The following is a 19579-nucleotide window of genomic DNA, read 5'->3' as shown; positions in this document are numbered from 1 at the left end:
CCGCTCATTCAGTAAACCAACAAAATATAGTTTGTACCAACAAAACCCAAAATATAAACACCACATATATGGCCACATTTTCAATAGAAACCTATCAATATCTACTGGGATGCGTACAGTTTAGTGGTTAGAGCATTAGACTTCAGATCATGGGATCCCAGGTTCAAATTCCCCATTGTACGTCGCTTTGGATCAAAGCGTCTGCTAAATGAATCCATTACATTATCATAACACTAAAAACTGCCATCGCAATTCACATCGACTCTCCCTTTCAAAACACTTAAAAAAAAAACATCCAGCAGATCGTACGACACCAGACAGCGCTTTCCTTTTCTCTCCCCGTTACTGTGACACAGCAGAAATGGATGGAGGATGGAGGGTGCGTTATAAAGCGAGGGCGAGTCGGGTTGGAGGGTGAGGGGGGGGTGTGGTGTGGGGGGGGCCCTTGTAGCTGGAGCTCCAGACAATGAGGTGGTGGTGGGGGGGGGGGGGGGGGTGAACTGGCCCCCGGGTGGTGGTGGTCTCCTGCCCTCCTTGCCTCTCTGCTCGGGGCGCCGGGGCAGCTTAGCCCAGGTTGGTGATGTTGGCCCTGCCACCAGGGGGCGCCACGATGCGCTGGCTGCTACGGCGTGGAACGTTGTCGTCGACTTGCGCACCTTGGCGACGAAGACACAGAGAGGAGAGAGAGGGAGGGAGAGAGGAGGGGGCAGAGAGAGAGAGAGAGAGAGAGAGAGAGAGAGAGAGAGAGAGAGAGAGAGAAAGACAGAGGCTCATTAATTGTCCTTCCGAGGCACCAGGCATACATCTGGCTACGAGTGCTGAGAGGTGTCCTCACCAGACAGGCTGAACCCAGACTGGTGCAGGTTGCGGACCGGCTGGGGAGCGGCCGCCTGCTGCTGCTGCTGCTGCTTGGCGGGGGACGTCTTCACCGACGACACCGGGGTCATGGCCTTGGGGGTGCCGGTCACCTCGCACACGGGCCCGTCATACAGCCCCCGGGGCACGCCGCGGAGCTCCGTCAGCTGGGAGGGCACCGCACAGACACGGGGGGGGGGGGGGGGGGGGGGGGGGGGGGCGGGGGGCGTCAATACGCCTTGTCTAACGTGCTAAGAATACAGGATAGGTCCCATCTCGGGGGATCGCTACCGCTATCCACACACTGCAGTAATCATATCCCTGTTCAGGGTATGGAGACAGAGATCCACTCTGTTGACCAGGGTCGGTTCCAAATGCAATGCTCCCCCCCCCCCCCCCCTCATTATTTTATTATAGCCATAAGAGTTTCTATTAGAGAGCGACATACAAAATATTCCCTTGTGAAAACCAAATGCACGGCCATCCAATTCACTCTGTAGCCGAGCATGCCGTTCATCATCTATCCCGTCTGTCTTATTTAGTCTATCTGAGGAGTAATCAGCCATCCACAAGAAAAAGAGGTTCACACACACACACACACACGCACAGCACGAGCTACAAGCGCCCTGGGAGAACGAGGTCAGGCGAAGGCCTGAGGCTGTTCAGTAATAGAAAAAACACACACACCTGTACTACCCCACCACCCTCCCCCCCCAACCATCAAGGAGGAGCTGGAGGGCTCTGCTCACCCGGCTGCGGGCCTTGATCCTCTTGTACACGTGGTCGGGGAAGGGCTTCCTGCTCACGTAGCGCCCACAGCCCTCGGTGGTGTGCAGGGTACCCTCCTCCAGCACCATCTTCCCCTGGCTGATCACCACCTGCGGGCCGCCACGCACCTCCATGCCCTCGAAGATGTTGTACTCCACCGCCTGGGGGTGGGGGGGGGGGATGCACAGGGGAGTATGTCAAACAGAGCTGGCCGGTACACACACTAGAGTCATGGCTGGGTTGGGCTTTCATGGACGGATACGGGTGAGCTGATTCGTGTGGCCCCGGGCTGGACAGCTGCATCTGCATCATCCTCTGAAGCCCCAGCTGCTGTAGACCCTCTACACAAAACAACACTCAGTCACTCAGCCAGTCAGTCAGTCAGTCAGTCAGCCAGATAGTCAGTCAGCCAGCCAGCCGCTGACAGCACTGCTCTATGGAAGAGACGTTCTGTGAGGGACTACGTCATTCACCCTGTAGAGTTATAGCATTAGCACTATACTACATTGCATTGTGTATCGAGTTCAGATTGCATTCGACACTGAGTGGTCTTGTGTTTGACATACTGTGCAGTGCTCTGTGGTGCATGGTACAGTGAATGAGAGGCCAAAGTGCACCAGGCCTCACCAGGTTGTGGGTCTTGGCTGAGATGACCCGGGTGGCGTCGGGGTTCCACAGCACCAGGTCGGCGTCGGAGCCCACGGCGATGCGGCCCTTGCGCGGGTACAGGTTGAAGATCTTGGCGGCGTTGGTGCTGGTCACCGCCACAAACTGGTTCTCGTCCATCTTGCCGGCCACCACGCACTTGTCCCAGACGAGCGACAGCCTCTCCTCCGTGCCGTTGGTGCCCTCGGGGATGAGGGTGAAGTCGTCCTTGCCCACGGCGCGCTGGGAGGTGTGGAACGTGCAGTGTCCGCTCCCCGTCACCTGCAGGTCCCCGCTGAGGGGGCGGCCAGACCAACAAGAGACCGTCAGTCTCTCTGAGCTGAGCGGTTGAGCTTCGAGCGAGAAATGTGGACGCTCAACGCCACCTGGTGGTGGATTTACGCAACAGCACTGTCGGCAGCACCTACCAGGAGAGGAGGGAGTTGAGGTAGTCAGGGGTGCTGGGGTCGGGGCTGAGGGGAGGAGAGGTGACGTAAGAGGCAGCCTTTGCCCAGTTCTTGCTCCAGTAGTGGGTGCCGTCGGTGGCCAAGCTGGCAGAGATGGGCTCTCCGTAAACCACAGCCCCTGACACAGGACAGCACACAGGACACAGGACAGAACAGACCCAGCATGTTAGGACAAAGTAGCCACTGATAAAGAGACCAGTTTGTTGATCCCCAAAAAGTGCATGTGTGGACGTGTTTGCAAGTATTGCAAAAAAAAATATAAACTTTACATTTAGTACCATATACCCTTCTATATATCCTCTGGATTACAGTGCCAGGATGTAATACATACCTGTATTATTGTTATAAACACTTTTAGCTCTTTGTATTTACCCTTCTTCCTGGCCAGGGCTATGACATCAGCGGCACTCTTGCTCATCACCTTGGTGACGTAGAGGGGGCAGTTGGTCTGGTTGGCCACAGTGACTGAGCGGTTGACTGCTTCAGCCTCCACCTTCACCACAGACACACAACAGAGTGTTCAAAACACGGAGCTCATCAACTATTACTCTCAGTCTCTGCTGCTCCTACACAACCCTAAGCCCGGCTATTTCCACTCTATTCACAATAAATAAGTAAATACAGATATTTAAAAAATGAATAAATAATGATAAGAAAATTTCATTTGAATATTTTACAGCTCCCCCCCCTCCTCCACACCCTCTTAGAGCTAGAGATTGCCTCTTTCACAAAGGCAGAGCAGGGTCAGAGGTCAAACTTTCGTACCTCCTCAGGACGGCTCAGCGCATGGCCCTCAGGCCCCGTGATGCCTAGCTCCAGGATCCTACGTTGCTCCTGCACACACACACACACACACACACACACACACACACACACACACAAACACGTTTAGAGCGCAGCTTTAGCACTCGGGCCCGACAGGGTTTGGATAGGATGGGGTGCTGTGTTACCTCTGCGATGATGTCCCCATTCTCCGCGTGCACCTGTGCGATGGCTCCCAGGTCTCGGATGACACCAAACACCTCGTACATCTGCGGGGACAGGAAGGCAGGAAGACACACCGGTCAAAACAAAAGGCTGGCGGTCTAGACCACACTCTGGGATTAGCAGTGGTATTAGTCTCCAGCACGAGGCAGGCCTAAGCAGGCCGGAAGAGAAGGAAAACTCAATACAGAGCGTACCTGAGAGTCGGAAAGTTGGAAAACATCCTTATAAGCCAAATAGACGAGGAAAGAGTTGACACCTAAAGATAGAAAACTTATGAGCCCAAGGTGCCAATAGACAGAGGAGAGAGGGCATTGTTAAGGAAGCAGGAAGCAGTAGTAAAAAGTATAGGAAGGAAGTCATAGGAAGGAAATAGATCATGAAAAGCGAGAATCCTATTAGAAGAGTTTTATGTACCCGCCTGACAGACTCAGAGTTGTGTGTGCGCGCTTGTGGGCATGCATGCGTGAGGGTGTGAGTGTGTGCGCATATGTACATGTGTGCTAGTGTGTGTGTGTGTGTGTTCATACCATGATTCTTCACCAGGCTCTCCATCTCTTCCTGGATGCCCTGGTGCCAGGAAGTGATGTCGACATGCAGAGCGTAGTCACAGCAGGTCTTGCTGTCGGCCCATTCCCGCCACTGGCTGAAGGCCGCCACCAGACTCCCACCCGGCTCTGGAACCACGTGGTCAACTACAAAACACACAGATCAGTGAGTCCCACACACATCCTAGCATAGGTGCAGATTTAGGGGTGGACATTAGGGACATGGCCCTACTAATGCCAAGAGACCATTGAAACATCCCCACCAATAATTAAGAGTCAGAGCAGGGGTAGTGTTGGCATACAGGGTGATAAAAATATACATGCTGGCTCCAACAATGTTCAAACCAAACCTACACCCTTGTATCCGTATATCAGAATCAGAATCATGTTTATTGGCCATGTACATTTTCACATAAAAGGAATTTTTCTGGGTTTGGTTGCTCTCAATGTACTTAAACTGAAAATAAGCAGTATAACACAACAGTTCAGAATAAAATGCATAAATATAATATATCATATAATAATTTAATATAATAATTTGTCAACTGTTCATATCCCAGACTATTCTTCCATTGCTTGGTAGATATTCACCACTGGTAGCAGTACGGAAACGACAGATATGCTTTATTTATCCCTGAGGACAAATTGCGGCGAAAGGACTGAGTGCACCTACTGATCATGGTGGTTCCTCCCGCCAGGGCGGCCCGGGTGCCCTGGTAGAAGTCGTCAGCTGCTACCATGCCCCGGTCGGGCATCTGGAAGCGGGTGTGCACATCGATGCCCCCGGGAATCACCATCCTCCCGTGGGCGTCGATGATCTTCACCCCGCCGGGAACAATGAGGTTCTCTCCGATCTGCCTGAGAACGAAGGGAGAGGGACCCGAAATGAGACACAAGAAGACAGACAGATACTGTGATTATAGATGGATGGATGGATGGATGGAAGGATAGATGGATGGATAGATAGAGATAAGATAAAAGTCAGTTGACATAAAGTTGATGAAAGTGTGAGACTTACTTGATGACCCCATCCTCCATGTAGATATCAGCCAGGAAAGACTGGTCATCGTTCACAATCTTCCCTCCTTTGACAAGGAGACGGTCGCTCTGTGGGAAGAAACAAGTCACACGGCTGCATGATATTCCCCCATCCCCTATCTGTGTCCAGCTAGAAAACAACAACCTCCTCTCACAGCAGTACCAATCTCCACCCCGCCGTGCTGGTTGAGTTCAGTCGGAGAGAGGCCATGAACCGCGTGTTAGAGAGCCAGCGAGCATGGATTAGTATTGGCAGACCCGGAGCAGCCACATCATAGCAGGCCCCACAGGACACAGAGCTGCCTGCCATTTCCATGCGAGGGGAGGGTGTGCGGTGGCCTGGCCCATTTCTACTTAGGCCATCCTGGGGCCCTCCGGGGGGTGAAGGGAGCTTATAAAGAAGATGGAGGTTCGAGCCAGGTCCCACAGGAGAGGAGATGCTTAGACCACGTTCCCCCAGGAGAACACTAACCTGGGAGCTTCTATACATAGATCTAATGCTAATGGACGTTGTGGACACAGGATCAATAAACTGGATTCAAGAGCAAGGGGAAATTGGCCTTTTTAATGGCATGATCTTGCTAGCAGTATTCCTAAACGGTCAAATAGCCTCTGGCTGACTTTCTGCAGGCAGCATTAAGATTTGTGGCATGACTTTGATTGTTCCATGAATTATGAGTGACTCTCATCCTTTCACCTTTGGAGTCATCATTATCCTGCGCTAGCTTTTATAGTTGGAAAAAACATGGTATCAGCACAAAGATTGCAGGAGGAGCGATTCCCTCCAGGAATAGGCCCTCGCTCTACCGGGAAAGTTGCTTAAAACAACTGATACGACCATCAGTTCTGCATTTATTTCCGGTATACTGTGTGTACAGCACCGTAGGGTTTCAGTGTCGTAGTCTAGCTACTTGTTGAGAGAACAATTGCGAGGATCCACACTGCCTCATTCAGCCAAGGGAAAAGGTTCTATTAAATACCCTGATCTAAATCTTCAGTGAGGGAAGGAGAAGGTATTCCACTAGGTGTGCGTAGCCCTTGGTCGGCTAAAGCTGAATCAGGCAGTGGTGACCGCATTGGAGGCTGTTGGGACAGGGAGGGGCTTAGTCAAGACTTTCTCCAGTTGTGAGGGAGACTTGACAGCTGCCCAGAGATTTGTTTTAAACTGCAACACCCCTTTAATCCCAGTACAACTATATGCTGTCTTTGAGAATCCATGTGCCACCAATGTCCATTTCTGGTTATAGCCAACCACTTATTAAACAGTAGCGTTGGGGTTTGACCGATTTGCTTGTAGTTTCAACACCCATTACTCTCTTCGCTTTAGCATTCATACTATAAAAGCTTCATGAGCGCAGCTTAGGGCAAACTAGGGTGGATTTCCTCAAATGACCTACTTTTCAAAAGAGGTTTTCGTTCTTTGGTCTACGTTGAAACCCAACTGCAAGAGTATCAGCATTCCAGCCTATGGATGTTTTATGATGACAAAAGACAGTGTTGTTCATTTTAACCATCACGATAGGGTGGATAATACAAATAATTATGAACTGAGAATAAATCTAGATAAATCTGAGCTTGAACAACACATCTACTATTAATGTACAGAAACTGCTGCACTAACCAAGACATGCTGACAAGCTAGCTCGTTCCCATTTGGAATGTCGGGCAATTAATATAATAGAACGCTCACTGGGAACTGTGCGTGCTCCAGCAATCTGACAAATTATAGCAAGGATGACTAGCATGTAATTGGTAATAATGATGGGGAAAAAGAGACCTCTATTGTCAGAAAGGTTGTCTTTTAATGCTCCGTTATTCCGCCTTTGTTGAAATGTATGGCTGCTCGCTACCTGACTGGCAGTGCCGATGGTGACTGGTGACATTGTTTTATGAGAATCCTCTTCGTAAACAGCTACAGTAATCTCCGTAACTAGCTAACAAGCCAACCGCCTGCATGTAGCTATTACAACCCTATAAACATAAGGTGCATTTAAAAAAAGCAGTACTCACTGTAATTCTGGGAATATTTTTCTTGCCCTGGTACCCCGACATTTTAGTGGCTTATTGTTGAGGGCCTCTGTTAGCAGTGCTGTCACTGTCTTCACTGATGTAAACCAATGCTAGCTGGCTAGCAATGCAGGAATGGATGCTCGCTCAGAGATGCTTTTTAAGAACGCCCAAAGCAAAATGTATCCAGTTATGACTGGCTTCAGGGTAAGGAAAAGTAAAACCCGAACCTTGTCGGCGCCAAATAAATAATATCTACCTAGACTGTTACTAATGGTTTCTATAATGACAAGCTCACGTTCAAGGACTCTTCCAAGCTCTTTAAACCCAGTGTTGTGCGCCCATATGCACCCCCGCCCTGAAAAGCATCCCCTCGCGGTAGCGCGCGCACAAATCACTCGAATCAAAAAGTGAAATATATCGTCTTTATATCCCAACCAGAGGGGAGACAGAGGTATCACATTGTAATTTGTTGTTAAGAGAATAGAATAACGTCGGTTATTTTTGTAAATGACTGTGTTCTCAACGCAAATTCCTTAAAGCTCGTCATTCAAAACGTATAGTGACGAACGCGAACCTACCTTTCTTGCTCTACGACATCGCATTCAGTCCTACCCCAGTTTACCTAAATACATTTATTTTGTTTAGCAGGTATTTTACATGGCTATTCTTAACAATTTATAGGTTCGTTACTGTACGTTTTGAATGACAAGTTTTAAGAATTTTGTGTTGAGAACATCAGTAATTTTTCACAAATAACCGACGTTATTCTCTTCTATTCTCTTAAATTACAATGTGATACATCCGTCTCCCCTCCGTTTCGTTGCGATATCAAGAAGAAATCTTTCACTTTTTGATTCCAGTGGTTTGCACTTTTTGATTCGAGTGGTTGTGCTCGCGCTACCGTGAGGGGCTGGATTTCAGGGTGGGGGTGCATCTGGGGGCACAACACCGGGCTGTCACAGGGAGCAACCACAACAGTCAGCCATCGTGCATGCGCAATGCCCCACCCTGCCATCCATATCACCCTGAAGCTTAAGATAAATAATCTTACAATTGATATAATGAACAAGACTATCATGTTCATTTGCTTAACCTACACATAAAATATTGATTTAATCGGTAATAGAATATAAATGCCGAGCAACCGTCAGATACATATGCACAGAGAAACACAAAACATTAGACAGGTCTGTGGCAAATTCCACATTTTAATGACAGTTTTAGAATATGAAGAAAATAAACTGAAATGCCACAGCTTTAAGTAGTTGCTACTGGAATCATCATCATAGCTTAAATGAAATGAGACAATGCCGAGGGCCCCGCCCTCCATACAAACAGAAAAGCATCCGAGTTTGGATTTTTGGAGAAACGAAACAATTAACATGCTTACTAGTATTCAACCTTGGATAAAAGGATGAACACTCACTTTGATTAAATCTATTTAACAGCATTGTCGGTATGAAATCAACATTAAATGGTTGTCAATATCAAGCTGAAAGCATGCATGCAATGGAGCCTTAGAAAAAAAGGGGGGGGGGGGGGAGGGCTCCACTTATTTAATCACAAACCCTACATCACCAAGCAGCACAGGACAGTGGGGAAAAGCATCTTCCTGTATCACTGTTATGGTTTCCATCCTCAGTCTGAGTGAGCATTCACAGAATTATCCGCTGTTAATTTGGTGCTATATAGGGATTGTGATTTTCATCTGAATTCGACAATGGTCATGGTTAAACATATATACAAAAGCATTACTTACATTGTTATCGGGTATCTCCTATAAAACGTATAAAGCGAAATGTCTAAAGTCAAAATCCCCGAAGGACACGTCAAAGCAAAGTAGATTACCAAACAGGATCAGGTCACAGTTTAAGTGTTTTGACATGTCAGGTAATAAGATCAGTGTCTGCACTATAGCTTATATGAGAGGTGATGAAACTAAAAGATAGATTTGGCACTTGTCTGTAGTTGTTGTATTGTATGATTCAAAATATATTTATACTAGACACTGAAAAAACTAATGATGGTTGGTCACATAGTCCTTCTACCTGACATCTGTATCAGAAAGGGATTTTTCCATATTGGTACATTTCTGAATCTTACACAGGCTCTGAGAAAGAAAAAAGACAAAAAAGAAACAATTTATAGCTATATTCAAAAGTATTTAGAAGAGATTTTAGGAGAAAATAAATATGCTACGAGGAAAGAGCAAAACTGCAGCCTTCACATAATTCTGCATCTTTCAAACTTTCCTCTCAACAGTACACTAGCCACATTTCCTAACCCTCTGGACCTGACCTACAATGCTCCTTCATCAAAACCCATAAGGCAATGTGTCACTACATGCCAGGATGCCCAGCTTCTACCCATCTTCAGATAACTGCACTACGGCTGTAGAAGAAACTTCTTATAAAACAGCAATTGTGCAATGACATGATTCCCAGCCACTTATATCTAAGCCAATTAAAAGCTGTGCTGAAACATGATATGGGGCATATTTCGGTTCAATATAAAATCATAGGATCATAGGGTCATAGGATATATCTGTGGGTGAGATATCGTGCAGCCTCCTCTTGCAAAGACTGGAGAAGGAACACTACTGCATGCAGGGGTATCAATTAACCTGCAAAAAGTTACAAACAGAACTCTTACACACTGAATATCTCACAATCTATCTGTCAAAGGCATTACTAAAGAAACTTCAGAGATACTATGTAGATATATTTTAACTGCAGTCCAGACCATATACCTATGCATTTCTTCTGTACGAGATAAGTATGGGCAGGGCCTGTCTATTATGGCCTGCTGACACCACGACAGTTGGATGCCATAGACAGAGCTGTCTGTGACGTCCTACTCCTGTGTCAGAAAGCAGACCTAAATGCATATGAACAAATCCCCAACACAGGCCATCCAGCAAATAGGATGTGTGTGTCACAGAGCATTATGACATAAACAACAGAAGAGGATCACAAAGAGTGGGGAAGATTATCAAAGGCTGAATGGGACTGAGATAGAGGAAGTCGGGAGTGTGTTGGAAGCGGTGGAAGAGAAGGGATTTTTGTCTTTTTTTAACTATTAGTCGACGTGGGTATTTTCGACATGACTTCCAGGCACTGCTTTAGTTAGTTTAGAAGGAGCTGGTGGAAGGTGTGGTGAGTCTCTTCCCAATGTAGACCCTGTGGAGAGAGAACGTTAATTTAAATATGATAGCACTGCAGGCACTGTCTAAACTGTTTAAACCGCAAAAGGACTGAGGCACTCGTAATGCAGTTTCAATGGTCTTTCAAAACCTTGTAACAATCCCACATTTTGGCATGGTCTCATATGAAAACAATTACAAAACGACCAACATTAAGTTTTCTTCTTAATCATGGGACAAGCATCCTACAGATTATCCTGTACAGAGAAATGCACCCGTGTGTTGAAAGGCAACCGGTCAAAAGTCACTGCCTGCACTCACCCAAGGCCGAGGGCAAGGATGTGAGTCAGGACCAAGGAAGGGATGAAGACTTTGAGGAACTCGGCAGAGAAGACGCCTCCTTTCTTCATGGCCCCGCTCTTCCTCATGCTCAGGGACACTGATCGCCGCGGGTGACGGAAGTGGAACTCCCTGGGAAAACGTCAAAACATCCACATGGTCATTATCTTCTCAAATAAATTCTGGATACACACAAGGACGACCTTGAACCCCTTGGTTCCCTTTGAAATGTAATAGCTGTCAGTTTTGGGCTTGCATACTTAGGGGGAATGTTTTCGGGCCTGCTGGACCAGTCGGCCACCCAATCAGCTTCTTTGTCCATCAAGATGTCTTCCTCTCTGTCTTTCTCAGAGCCATCTTCCTCAGACTGCAAGTGGAAGAAAACAAAACACCCGGGTGAGCAGAGGTAGACTATGCCACTAGTGTGAACGGGAGAGATGGAACGACCGTAGAGTGAGTGGGGCTGAATGGGGTCAGTTGGCTGAGCGGTTAGGGAATGGGGCTATTAATCAGAAGGTTGCCGGTTTGATTCTTGGCCGTGAAAAATTACATTGTGTCCTTGGGCAAGGCACTTCACCCTACTTGCCTCGGGGGGAATGTCCCTGTACTTACTGTAAGTCGCTCTGGATAAGCGCGTCTGCTAAATTACTAAATGTAAATGTAAATAGAGGAGTGGAGGTTAGAATACTGCACCTGGCTTCCTCTCTGGCTGGACATCTCCACGTCAAAGGTGATCTGTCCCTCGTCCTGATCTGGGCTGGGCGGTCTGTGAGGGCTGAGGATCCGGATACAAAACAAGTTACGCTTGCATCACATTACCAGAGGACCCGGGGGTTCTTTTCTATATTTTCGTGCTCCCTACCTGTCGCAAGAGGAGCTGCTTTGGCTGGACTCGTGCTGCGCGTCCAGAAGAATCTTCTCCATGTCTCCATTGTGGATGGAAGAGGATGAAGGCACGTGCTCTAGTCCACCTGCCAGAGCCTCTTCTATGTCCTCTTGCACCACTTCTAGGGTTTGTAGGGGCTGGCTCTCCCCCTCATTTCCATTCCCTGAGGCTGAGGAGGGTGGTGAAGGGTTTGGCTGCATAGCCGGGGATCCTGTGTTTCCATTTATCTCCAGCTCCACCCAGGATCCTGAAAAATGTAAATATGATATTGATTTGAAATCTGCGCACTTGTGGACTTGGCCCACAATGCCAACGTCACCGTCTCGGACTGTGGTCAATCAAACAACACACGTCATCCAAGACTCGCCCTTCGGCTGTTCGTTTTGTTTGTATCGTTCACATTTTTTGCAATTTGCTCAGTTATACAACTAACTAACTCAAATGTCATTCTAATTTGATACAGTGCTGAAACGACGCAATGTATGCGAGGGGATTAAGTACCCATATATCATCTATATAAAATTACTGGATCAAGTTGTTTTTATGATATTTTGTTGCATCACCAGACCCATATGAGAATGCGGGTCACAAATACTCGGGAATATAAGTATGGAAGGGCCGGGAGAAAATAATCACCATCAAAACAAAACAGCTTTAGTGCTATTAATGCATTGCATATAGCAAAAGCTAGCTCGTAGCTATGCCTTCACAAAACGAGATCGCCAGTTGCCTTTATTGTGACAAAGAAATTTGTCAAGAGAGATTGTAAATACGTTGTTAAAAAGGTCGATAGATAACGTATACAAGTATATATTTGACAAATAAAAACCTGATTGCCACATTATGGGTAGGCTATCGGATAAATGAACATTTATGAAAAGGCCATTTTTATCATTTTTGGTCGCAGACTTGTTTTGATACATTAAGCCCGCCCACAGAAAACTTGTATCGGTGGTTGGTTAAACTCCAGTCAATCAAGTACTCAAAGTAAAACCATTGAACCATCCGGGGTGACGCTATTCAACAAACCCTCCTCATCGCCTAGAAGAAACTGAGGAGCTTGCGACCCGAGACAAGTTTGACAATAGCTTAAAAAAACAACAACCATGCAAAGCCAACACGATCATGTTGCATAGGTGCAAAACTCTTGACTTTACTCGAAAACTAAAGAGCTAATATTGGTACTTACCGATGAGGACAGGTTCCTCGTTATTGTTTTGCTGGGCGGCAGCAGTAGTAGACATGTTTGCTGCCCAAAATTTCACATTCAGCCACACGACACGCAATCGATTTTAAGCGCAGGCGCAGTTGCATGCATTGACCAACAGTTGCCCAGACACATCCCATACCCATTCTTTAACAATCCTCATCAATGGCCTAATACTAATAAATGTCATCAATGAGTGTCTAACTAATGAAAAATGTCACCAAAAACAAAACTCATTTAATACATGTTTTATTTGCAGTCCAGTCTTAGAACGCGTATTTCTTAAGAATTTAATCTAGTTTGACAAAGGCAAAAAAGCATAGAGTACAGATTTTTTTTCGCTCTTAATATTTTCAAAAATGTTTATTCAAAAGCGCCTTGAAACAAATTAACAAAACATACAAATCCCAAAAAAATCTCAAAAATAAAAAAGTGCGTTCTGTCCCGACTCTCACGCATAAGTCAAATTCCCCTGAGCCGACCCGTCCTGGCCTGCCAGTCAGTTTAAGAAACATACTTGATTATCTTATTTCCTATACTGCAATGAGAAAGGCAATAAGGGTCTTTACATTTGGTGGTCTCTAACCAACAAATGAGCAAAGGACTGTGTAAGTGGGAAATACTAACAGTATTGGTAGGCCGTCGATAAGTGTCAGCTAAATTAAAGTTGAACTGTCGTTTGTTATTTACTGTGATTTGAGAGTGATGGTGGAATAGGGTGAATTGGTAAACATATATATTACGAACTTTGCTCCTCTTGTTACAACAGATAAAATGTCCTTGAAACAACTTGACAATTACAGTATAGGACAGTGCCATAACTTACAATAACATCCATAGCTATGACATGCACCTGTGGCATTGCTAGTAAGTGAGATTATGAATTATTTACAATTGGCAACAAATTGTAAACAATCCTGAACTTAAATAACTAGGATACAGTGGCTCAAAAAAGAGTGCCTTGTCATTCAAGTGTCAACATAAATAACATATGTGGTATGGACCAAAATAAATCTACCCACATAATCCAAAATGCAATTAAAAGAATGCCACTGGAAACTAATACAGTACATGTGCAGGTAATGCCAGTTTGAAATACGGTCTCCTAAGACCTGAAACCTGACTAGAGCGAGTTACTCAACCTAATGATGTATGCAAAAACAACGTAGTCCCGTTTTGTCTGGTGACGACTTTCCCCACACTGTATTTTCCATATTCCAGCAAGTGTCTCCATTCATAAAATAAACCAAATCAGTCCATAGCCTGAACACCTTTTGATTTTACAACTAAATTGAGGCAAAAGAAAATACCTTTCCGACCTTGACCACACAATGGAAACCATGTGACTCGATTCTTTATGGCAGTTCCAGTATTCCACTAACGCAACCATAGGGAAGGGCCAACCTGGACCCTAACCAGCAGAAACAGTCACACAACTCAGCTTAGTTCCAAGTTCATTTAGAATTTCCAAATCGCTGATGATAACATTTACAGTAACTGAAATACAGAATTGTATCTTGACGTGCTCAGACAGAATACAACCCTCTGCTCCTAAGACTAGAAGCATGGTTACCCGAGAACACTCTTTTTGGACATCACATACGTGGATAGTGGTATATACAGTATGCATCAGCCCCCCATTATCTGCCCACCAGAACAAACAGTGCTCACATTCAAGCAACATCTCCCACCAATCCCAGTAATACCCTGAGCGTATAACTCTACCCCAGACCAACAGATAAACAGACTACAGTGATCAGACTACACTAACAGTAGACAGGACATCTAACGTTAGCAGAATTCCCATTTTAATTCATACAAAAATAAACCAACTATAAGTAATTATTCTTTGTCTTAAGTGCAGTACAAAACATAATAAAAAAAAATAAAGAAAACATACAAACCCAAACCTGATTCAGAGGAGACGGGGAAATCAAAACAGAACATTTAGTTGAGTAGCCTTAAAAACCATTAAAACGAGACAGACCAGGCACATCAGTGGCACAACATGGCTGACACCGTAGCCTTTCACAGCTGGGCTCCAGCGCTTGTGCCGAGCTTTACATGGTGGCACGGGGTACGAGACTGATAGCTGGTTGTTTGCACACAAGGTTGTGCTAAAGCATGTCAGCCTACATTAAGATTGGATGGCTTGAATCAGTCACTCGAGTGACCCTGTACTTACTGTGTACTGTGTGCAGACTGTGTTACCCCTAGTCTGCACACTGTATAAACTCCTGGTATACATAATAGTACTCAGCTTTGTGTGCGTGTGAGAGAGAGTCTATATCAATGGCAAGTGTATAACTTTATTTGAGTGTGGGGGGGGGGGGGGGGGGGGGAGCCAACTTGGCAACCTAACAAATGCCTGGGGCAAATAAGGAGTCGACAGCTTGCTGTGTTTGTAGCAAACTTTCACCCGAGCAGAATGGCATCTTTGTGGTAGATGGAGAAATGAGATTCAGTAGAAATCCCACCCTATTTTACACGACATAAAACATGCTTGCATATAAAACAAATCATGTCGTAATGGCACCCGAAACCGTGCGATGAATGAACAGAGGGGAAACCGTAAAAAAAAAAAAACGTAAAAATAAATATAAAAAAACGAAATGACTAAAGAGACAGTGTTCCCTTTTGGGATGTAGTGGAAAACAGTTGCATGGCGGCCGGGGAAGAGCGGACAACCAGAAACGAGTCCTTCTCCGGACTTAGGGGATCGGAAGAGCAAAGCTTAAGTGGGATCAGGGGATAAGACGTGGGTGGGGAGGGCGTCGCTGGACACTAGTTCAGCTTGTCCTGAAATATATAAAGGTTGTTGGTGGTGGCCACGGCGATGATGTTGTCATGGGGATGCCAGGCTGTGTGCAGGATCTTCTGGTTAAAGTCCAAGCTGTCCACACTGATCTCGTCCTTCTTGCGTTTCCCTCCCGAGCACACCTTCCTGGGCTTGAGCACCGAGCGGGGCTTGCTGCCCTCCCGACACGCCTCCAGCGTCACGTCCTGCCGGTAACCGCGATCGAACATCCGGAAGAAGTTGTTGTAGGATCCCGTCATCACGACACTGAGGAGCGAGGTGACGAGACATTTACGTTTAGTCATTTAGCAGATGCTCTTATCCAGAGCGACTTACAGTAAGTACAGGGACATTCCCCCCGAGGCAAGTAGGGTGAAGTGCCTTGCACAAGGACACAACGTCATTTTTCACAGCAGGGAATCGAACCGGCAACCTTCTGATTAATAGTCCGATTCCCTAACCGCTCAGCCATTTGACCCCCCTTCTGACAAGAGAGCAGGTTTTAGCAAGGTAACTGCTTCTCAGTTTAGATGCGTCTATGGTAAACACGGAAGTGTTCAGCATAAAACATAATACGGGGGGAACTCGCAACCATTTGATCAGCAGTGCTCTACCACTGAACAATACCCATCCCCCTAGTATTCTACACTGGATTTTATTTTTGACTTCCCCTACTTAGGAGGCTCACCAGGCAGAAAATAGGTTACACTGTGGAGTGGCGGATATTGTTTGCCGTTATGTTATCAGGGTCAATCTGATGATCTTACCTGTCGTTACCATTCCAGCAGCACTCAAACTTGTCAAAGATGCAGTCATTCTCATAGAGTGAACACAGTTTACTCCTGAGGTATTCATGGACCTGTTTGAACGTAGGAAAAGCTTTTTTGTCATGTCAGCTTTGCTTGGAAATACAACATAAAAGATCCTTCACAGATTGTCACCAAGTGCTCATGTTAATTAATGTGCATCTTCCCTTCCAAAAAATAGCATCTATTGTGCTTTGGCAAAAGAAAAGTATTTAGTTTCAGCTACTTTTGCAGGTAGAAAAGTCCAGACACAGACCTGATACGTCTCTACGGGGCGGGTCTCCATGTTGAGATCCCAGATTTTGACGGACAGGTAGTCCCGGGTCATCATGTAGCGCCCGCTGTGACTGAACTTGACGTCGGAGATGGAAGAGATGATTTCCGAGAAAAACGAACGGCTGCTCGGGTCTTCAGGCTCCTCAAACACTGAGCAAAAGACAAAACACACAGAACACACAGCGTGGTCACCTTCACGGGCCTCGACGACCTCTTCCCGGGTCGGCACCAGGTTTTATGTTACCACGGGTACACCGGGTATTCCAAAGCCCCCCCCAAAAAGGTGCTTACGTTTGGAGTGCTGGTCGCAGAGAGCCGCCGCCCTCATGTCGCACAGACGGATGGTGCCTTTGCTGCTGCTGTACACGAAGGTGTTGCACTGGTTGGGGTGGAACTCGGCTGCCGTGATCACCTCAATCAGCTCTTCCATGTTAGTCGGCTTGATGTCCACGATGTCTGAGGGGGGGCAGGAAAGTCAAGGACAAATGGATCTACTACCCTTCAGTGCTTCATCTGATCCATGTTTCACCTCGGGGGGACACGGACGAAGGATACTAAAGCTGCGATCGGTGATCTCCAAGTTCCAGAGGTTGATGCGCAGGTCGTCCGCGGACAGGTACGTCTCGAAGTCGCTGTTGACAGATATGGAGTTGATGTGGTAGGTGTGTGCGTTGGCAAACACTCGTCTGGGGCTCGCCTCCACCATCAGGTCCATCGGTTGGAACACGGGCACCTAAGAAGAACGGAGGAGAGAGTTTGCGAGGGTGTGTCACTGGAACAATCTTTGAGAGGGTGGGTGTGTGTGTGCCACTTGTTTGTACAGGGGTGTGAGTAATATATTGTTTATGTACACTAAGTTCTACACACCCGTAGTGTTGTGACAGTGGTAGGATCTTTGTAGCGTCCATCTTCCTCTTTTAAGTTGTAGCCCTCTGGTCTCTTGTCTCGCTCACTAATTTTCCACAATTTAATAGTCTTATCTGCCAAAAACAAAACAATATGTACTGCAAATGCATCGTTTTGGTTATCCTTGACTTAACAGCAGAGGGGGGGGGGGGGGGGGGGGGGGGTGAGCGATGCTCCACTGACCATTCGTGGACAACAGGAACTGAGAAGCGTTCTTCTGAGGTAGCCATCTGATCTTGTTGATCTTCTCTTCGATCTCAAGGCTCTTCAGGTAGTCAAACTCTGGTTCGTGGCTCTGGAAGGTGCTGTAAACATTGTATTCTCCCCGGCATTGTGGTTGGTTCTTGCTCTGTCCAGTCACAACAACAACAACAGTTGACAGGTCACGTCATGGCAACGGAACAGTGGAAGAGCACTGGCCTGTGTTAAGTCCCCCATACTGACCTCCATCTCCTGCTGAAAGATGACAACGCGGCCCCCCTTGTCTCCAGTGGCCAGCAGATCCCCAGAGTGGTTGAATTCAACGGTGGATATGATATCAGCTGAAACAACACAACTCTCAATGAGACTCTTTTGACACATAAGAACATACAAAATGATGTCCAAGTGTGTTGACTGCTTTAGAAGTTGTCTAACAAATGTGGATTAAGCCACACACACGGCATCTGCATTTGGTGTGCTTCTTATAAGGTTTTAGAGGCAAGTTCGTTATAAATTGACATACTAGTCAAAAATACAACACTATATGTCACTTATCAGAGACAAGGACAGAGACTGAAAAGGCTACTGTTATCCCTGAGATAGTAGGATCTCAACTCCACTTAGTACCACACACAAGACATTTCATGTATCGTAATGAACAGTTTAATTACAGACTACAGTGATTGAGTATTCTTGTTTTTTCACGTTTTCTGAAAGTTGGTATCAACAGTTTTATAGATTGTACAGATGCTTACCTTCTGCAACATCGTCATCGATTGCTCCTTTCACTTGAGAGAAGCACCACTGAACATCATTGCCTCCACCGGCTCCTGGTTCCATAGAAATAAAGTCTGTTGGTGATGAGAACATGCTAACACCAACCTAGCAGGAATTTGATCGCCCTCCTGGCTGTAATAGCAACTTCTTAGATAGCAAATGTATGTTTAAACACCGTCTAGATAACGGTGCTAGCTAACTACTGAAACCATATTTGCGTGCATTCTTTAAAAAACTTTGGATAGTTGGCCAATATTTGCAAGCATGTTAATTTCAGTATGAAGAAAGTCATTGTCAAGTAGCTAGACTAGCTGGAACTGGAAAGTAACAGTTTGGTGGCAACTGTTCATGCGTACAAGTCATTTCAAATAAAGTATCTAGCAAGACATATAGTTTAAATTAACATGAACAGTTTCTAGTTGCATTAAGTCAGGAATTGAATCGCTAGTTCGCGGGACGCCAAAGTCTCTCCATGTCCCAGTTAGCTCTAGCTAGTTGTGCTAGCACTAGTTTAGTCAGACCGAGCTGTAGCTGAGTTCCTTTTTGCGAGCTACATAAAATAGCTACATATTACTAGCTGACATACATTATTTGTACTTAATCTGCCGCACAGTATTCAACCACAGTTCCAAATGTACCTGCCATGGTGAGAGAGGGATTTCGTGTCGTAGACTAAGTTGGGCCCAGGTTTCCACCCACTACCCCTAGCCGGTCTAGTACAATACAGTAGTCTTAACTGCAAGAATGCAGTGCAAAATATTGCACTGAAATGTGGCTCTTCCGAGCCCCTTTTTAAACTTTACTGAGTAAGTTACTCTACTCTTCAGATCTCCAGAACACCTAACTCAGTAGCTGTCAAGCGCAACTACAGCTACACGAGCTAGGCTAGATAGGCTAGCAAAATAAATTCACCCCCCCTGCTTTAAT

General features: G+C 46.1%; 3 protein-coding genes across 6 annotated transcripts; all 3 read right to left on the bottom strand.

Moving 5' to 3' along the window:
• Positions 1-553: 553 nt before the first annotated feature.
• On the bottom strand, positions 554-7442 carry dpysl2a (dihydropyrimidinase like 2a). Its single transcript, XM_067228276.1, has 13 exons — positions 7316-7442; positions 5286-5374; positions 4941-5125; positions 4250-4414; positions 3917-3978; positions 3686-3766; positions 3501-3569; positions 3108-3228; positions 2697-2853; positions 2251-2563; positions 1605-1784; positions 836-1022; positions 554-656 (listed from the first exon to the last, which is right to left on the bottom strand). Exons 1-13 carry the CDS (start codon positions 7355-7357, stop codon positions 565-567), a joined length of 1743 nt encoding a protein of 580 aa, XP_067084377.1. The 5' UTR covers positions 7358-7442; the 3' UTR covers positions 554-564.
• A 1052-nt stretch (positions 7443-8494) lies between these two features.
• On the bottom strand, positions 8495-12953 carry bnip3la (BCL2 interacting protein 3 like a). Its single transcript, XM_067228275.1, has 6 exons — positions 12872-12953; positions 11659-11929; positions 11490-11571; positions 11057-11163; positions 10779-10928; positions 8495-10494 (listed from the first exon to the last, which is right to left on the bottom strand). Exons 1-6 carry the CDS (start codon positions 12924-12926, stop codon positions 10446-10448), a joined length of 714 nt encoding a protein of 237 aa, XP_067084376.1. The 5' UTR covers positions 12927-12953; the 3' UTR covers positions 8495-10445.
• Positions 12954-13139: 186 nt separating this feature from the next.
• ppp2r2aa (protein phosphatase 2, regulatory subunit B, alpha a) lies at positions 13140-19558 on the bottom strand. Of its 4 annotated transcripts, none has more exons than XM_067228274.1 (10): positions 19239-19558; positions 18631-18705; positions 18119-18216; positions 17858-18023; positions 17636-17748; positions 17324-17501; positions 17060-17224; positions 16749-16918; positions 16454-16545; positions 13140-15953 (listed from the first exon to the last, which is right to left on the bottom strand). In XM_067228274.1, the coding sequence occupies exons 3-10, from the start codon at positions 18122-18124 to the stop codon at positions 15674-15676; spliced, it is 1170 nt and encodes a 389-aa protein (XP_067084375.1). In that variant the 5' UTR covers positions 18125-18216; positions 18631-18705; positions 19239-19558; the 3' UTR covers positions 13140-15673. The 4 variants fall into 4 exon arrangements, with proteins under 4 accessions (XP_067084375.1, XP_067084373.1, XP_067084374.1 ...); XM_067228272.1 differs by having other exon boundaries at positions 18631-18726; positions 19291-19558; XM_067228273.1 differs by having other exon boundaries at positions 19291-19558.
• Positions 19559-19579: the final 21 nt, after the last annotated feature.

Source organism: Osmerus mordax, chromosome 24 (genome assembly GCF_038355195.1).
Source record: "Osmerus mordax isolate fOsmMor3 chromosome 24, fOsmMor3.pri, whole genome shotgun sequence".
NCBI classification, from domain to species: domain Eukaryota; kingdom Metazoa; phylum Chordata; class Actinopteri; order Osmeriformes; family Osmeridae; genus Osmerus; species Osmerus mordax.
This window is presented reverse-complemented; position numbering and strand designations above follow the sequence as displayed.

Coding starts and splice junctions, on each gene's coding strand:
- dpysl2a (XM_067228276.1), bottom strand. CDS start 7,357: ATGTCGGGGTACCAGGGCAAGAAAAATATTCCCAGAATTACA. Junction 5,126..5,285: donor ATGGAGGATGGGGTCATCAA/GTAAGTCTCACA, acceptor CTTCGTTCTCAG/GCAGATCGGAGAGAACCTCA. Junction 4,415..4,940: donor GGGAGGAACCACCATGATCA/GTAGGTGCACTC, acceptor TGTGTTTTGTAG/TTGACCACGTGGTTCCAGAG.
- bnip3la (XM_067228275.1), bottom strand. CDS start 12,926: ATGTCTACTACTGCTGCCGCCCAGCAAAACAATAACGAGGAACCTGTC. Junction 11,572..11,658: donor AGCAGCTCCTCTTGCGACAG/GTAGGGAGCACG, acceptor CCGGATCCTCAG/CCCTCACAGACCGCCCAGCC. Junction 10,495..10,778: donor ATCCTTGCCCTCGGCCTTGG/GTGAGTGCAGGC, acceptor CTCTCTCCACAG/GGTCTACATTGGGAAGAGAC.
- ppp2r2aa (XM_067228270.1), bottom strand. CDS start 18,745: ATGTTCTCATCACCAACAGACTTTATTTCTATGGAACCAGGAGCCGGT. Junction 16,919..17,059: donor CTGCGACCAGCACTCCAAAC/GTAAGCACCTTT, acceptor TCTTTTGCTCAG/TGTTTGAGGAGCCTGAAGAC. Junction 15,954..16,453: donor TGCTGGAATGGTAACGACAG/GTAAGATCATCA, acceptor CTCGCTCCTCAG/TGTCGTGATGACGGGATCCT.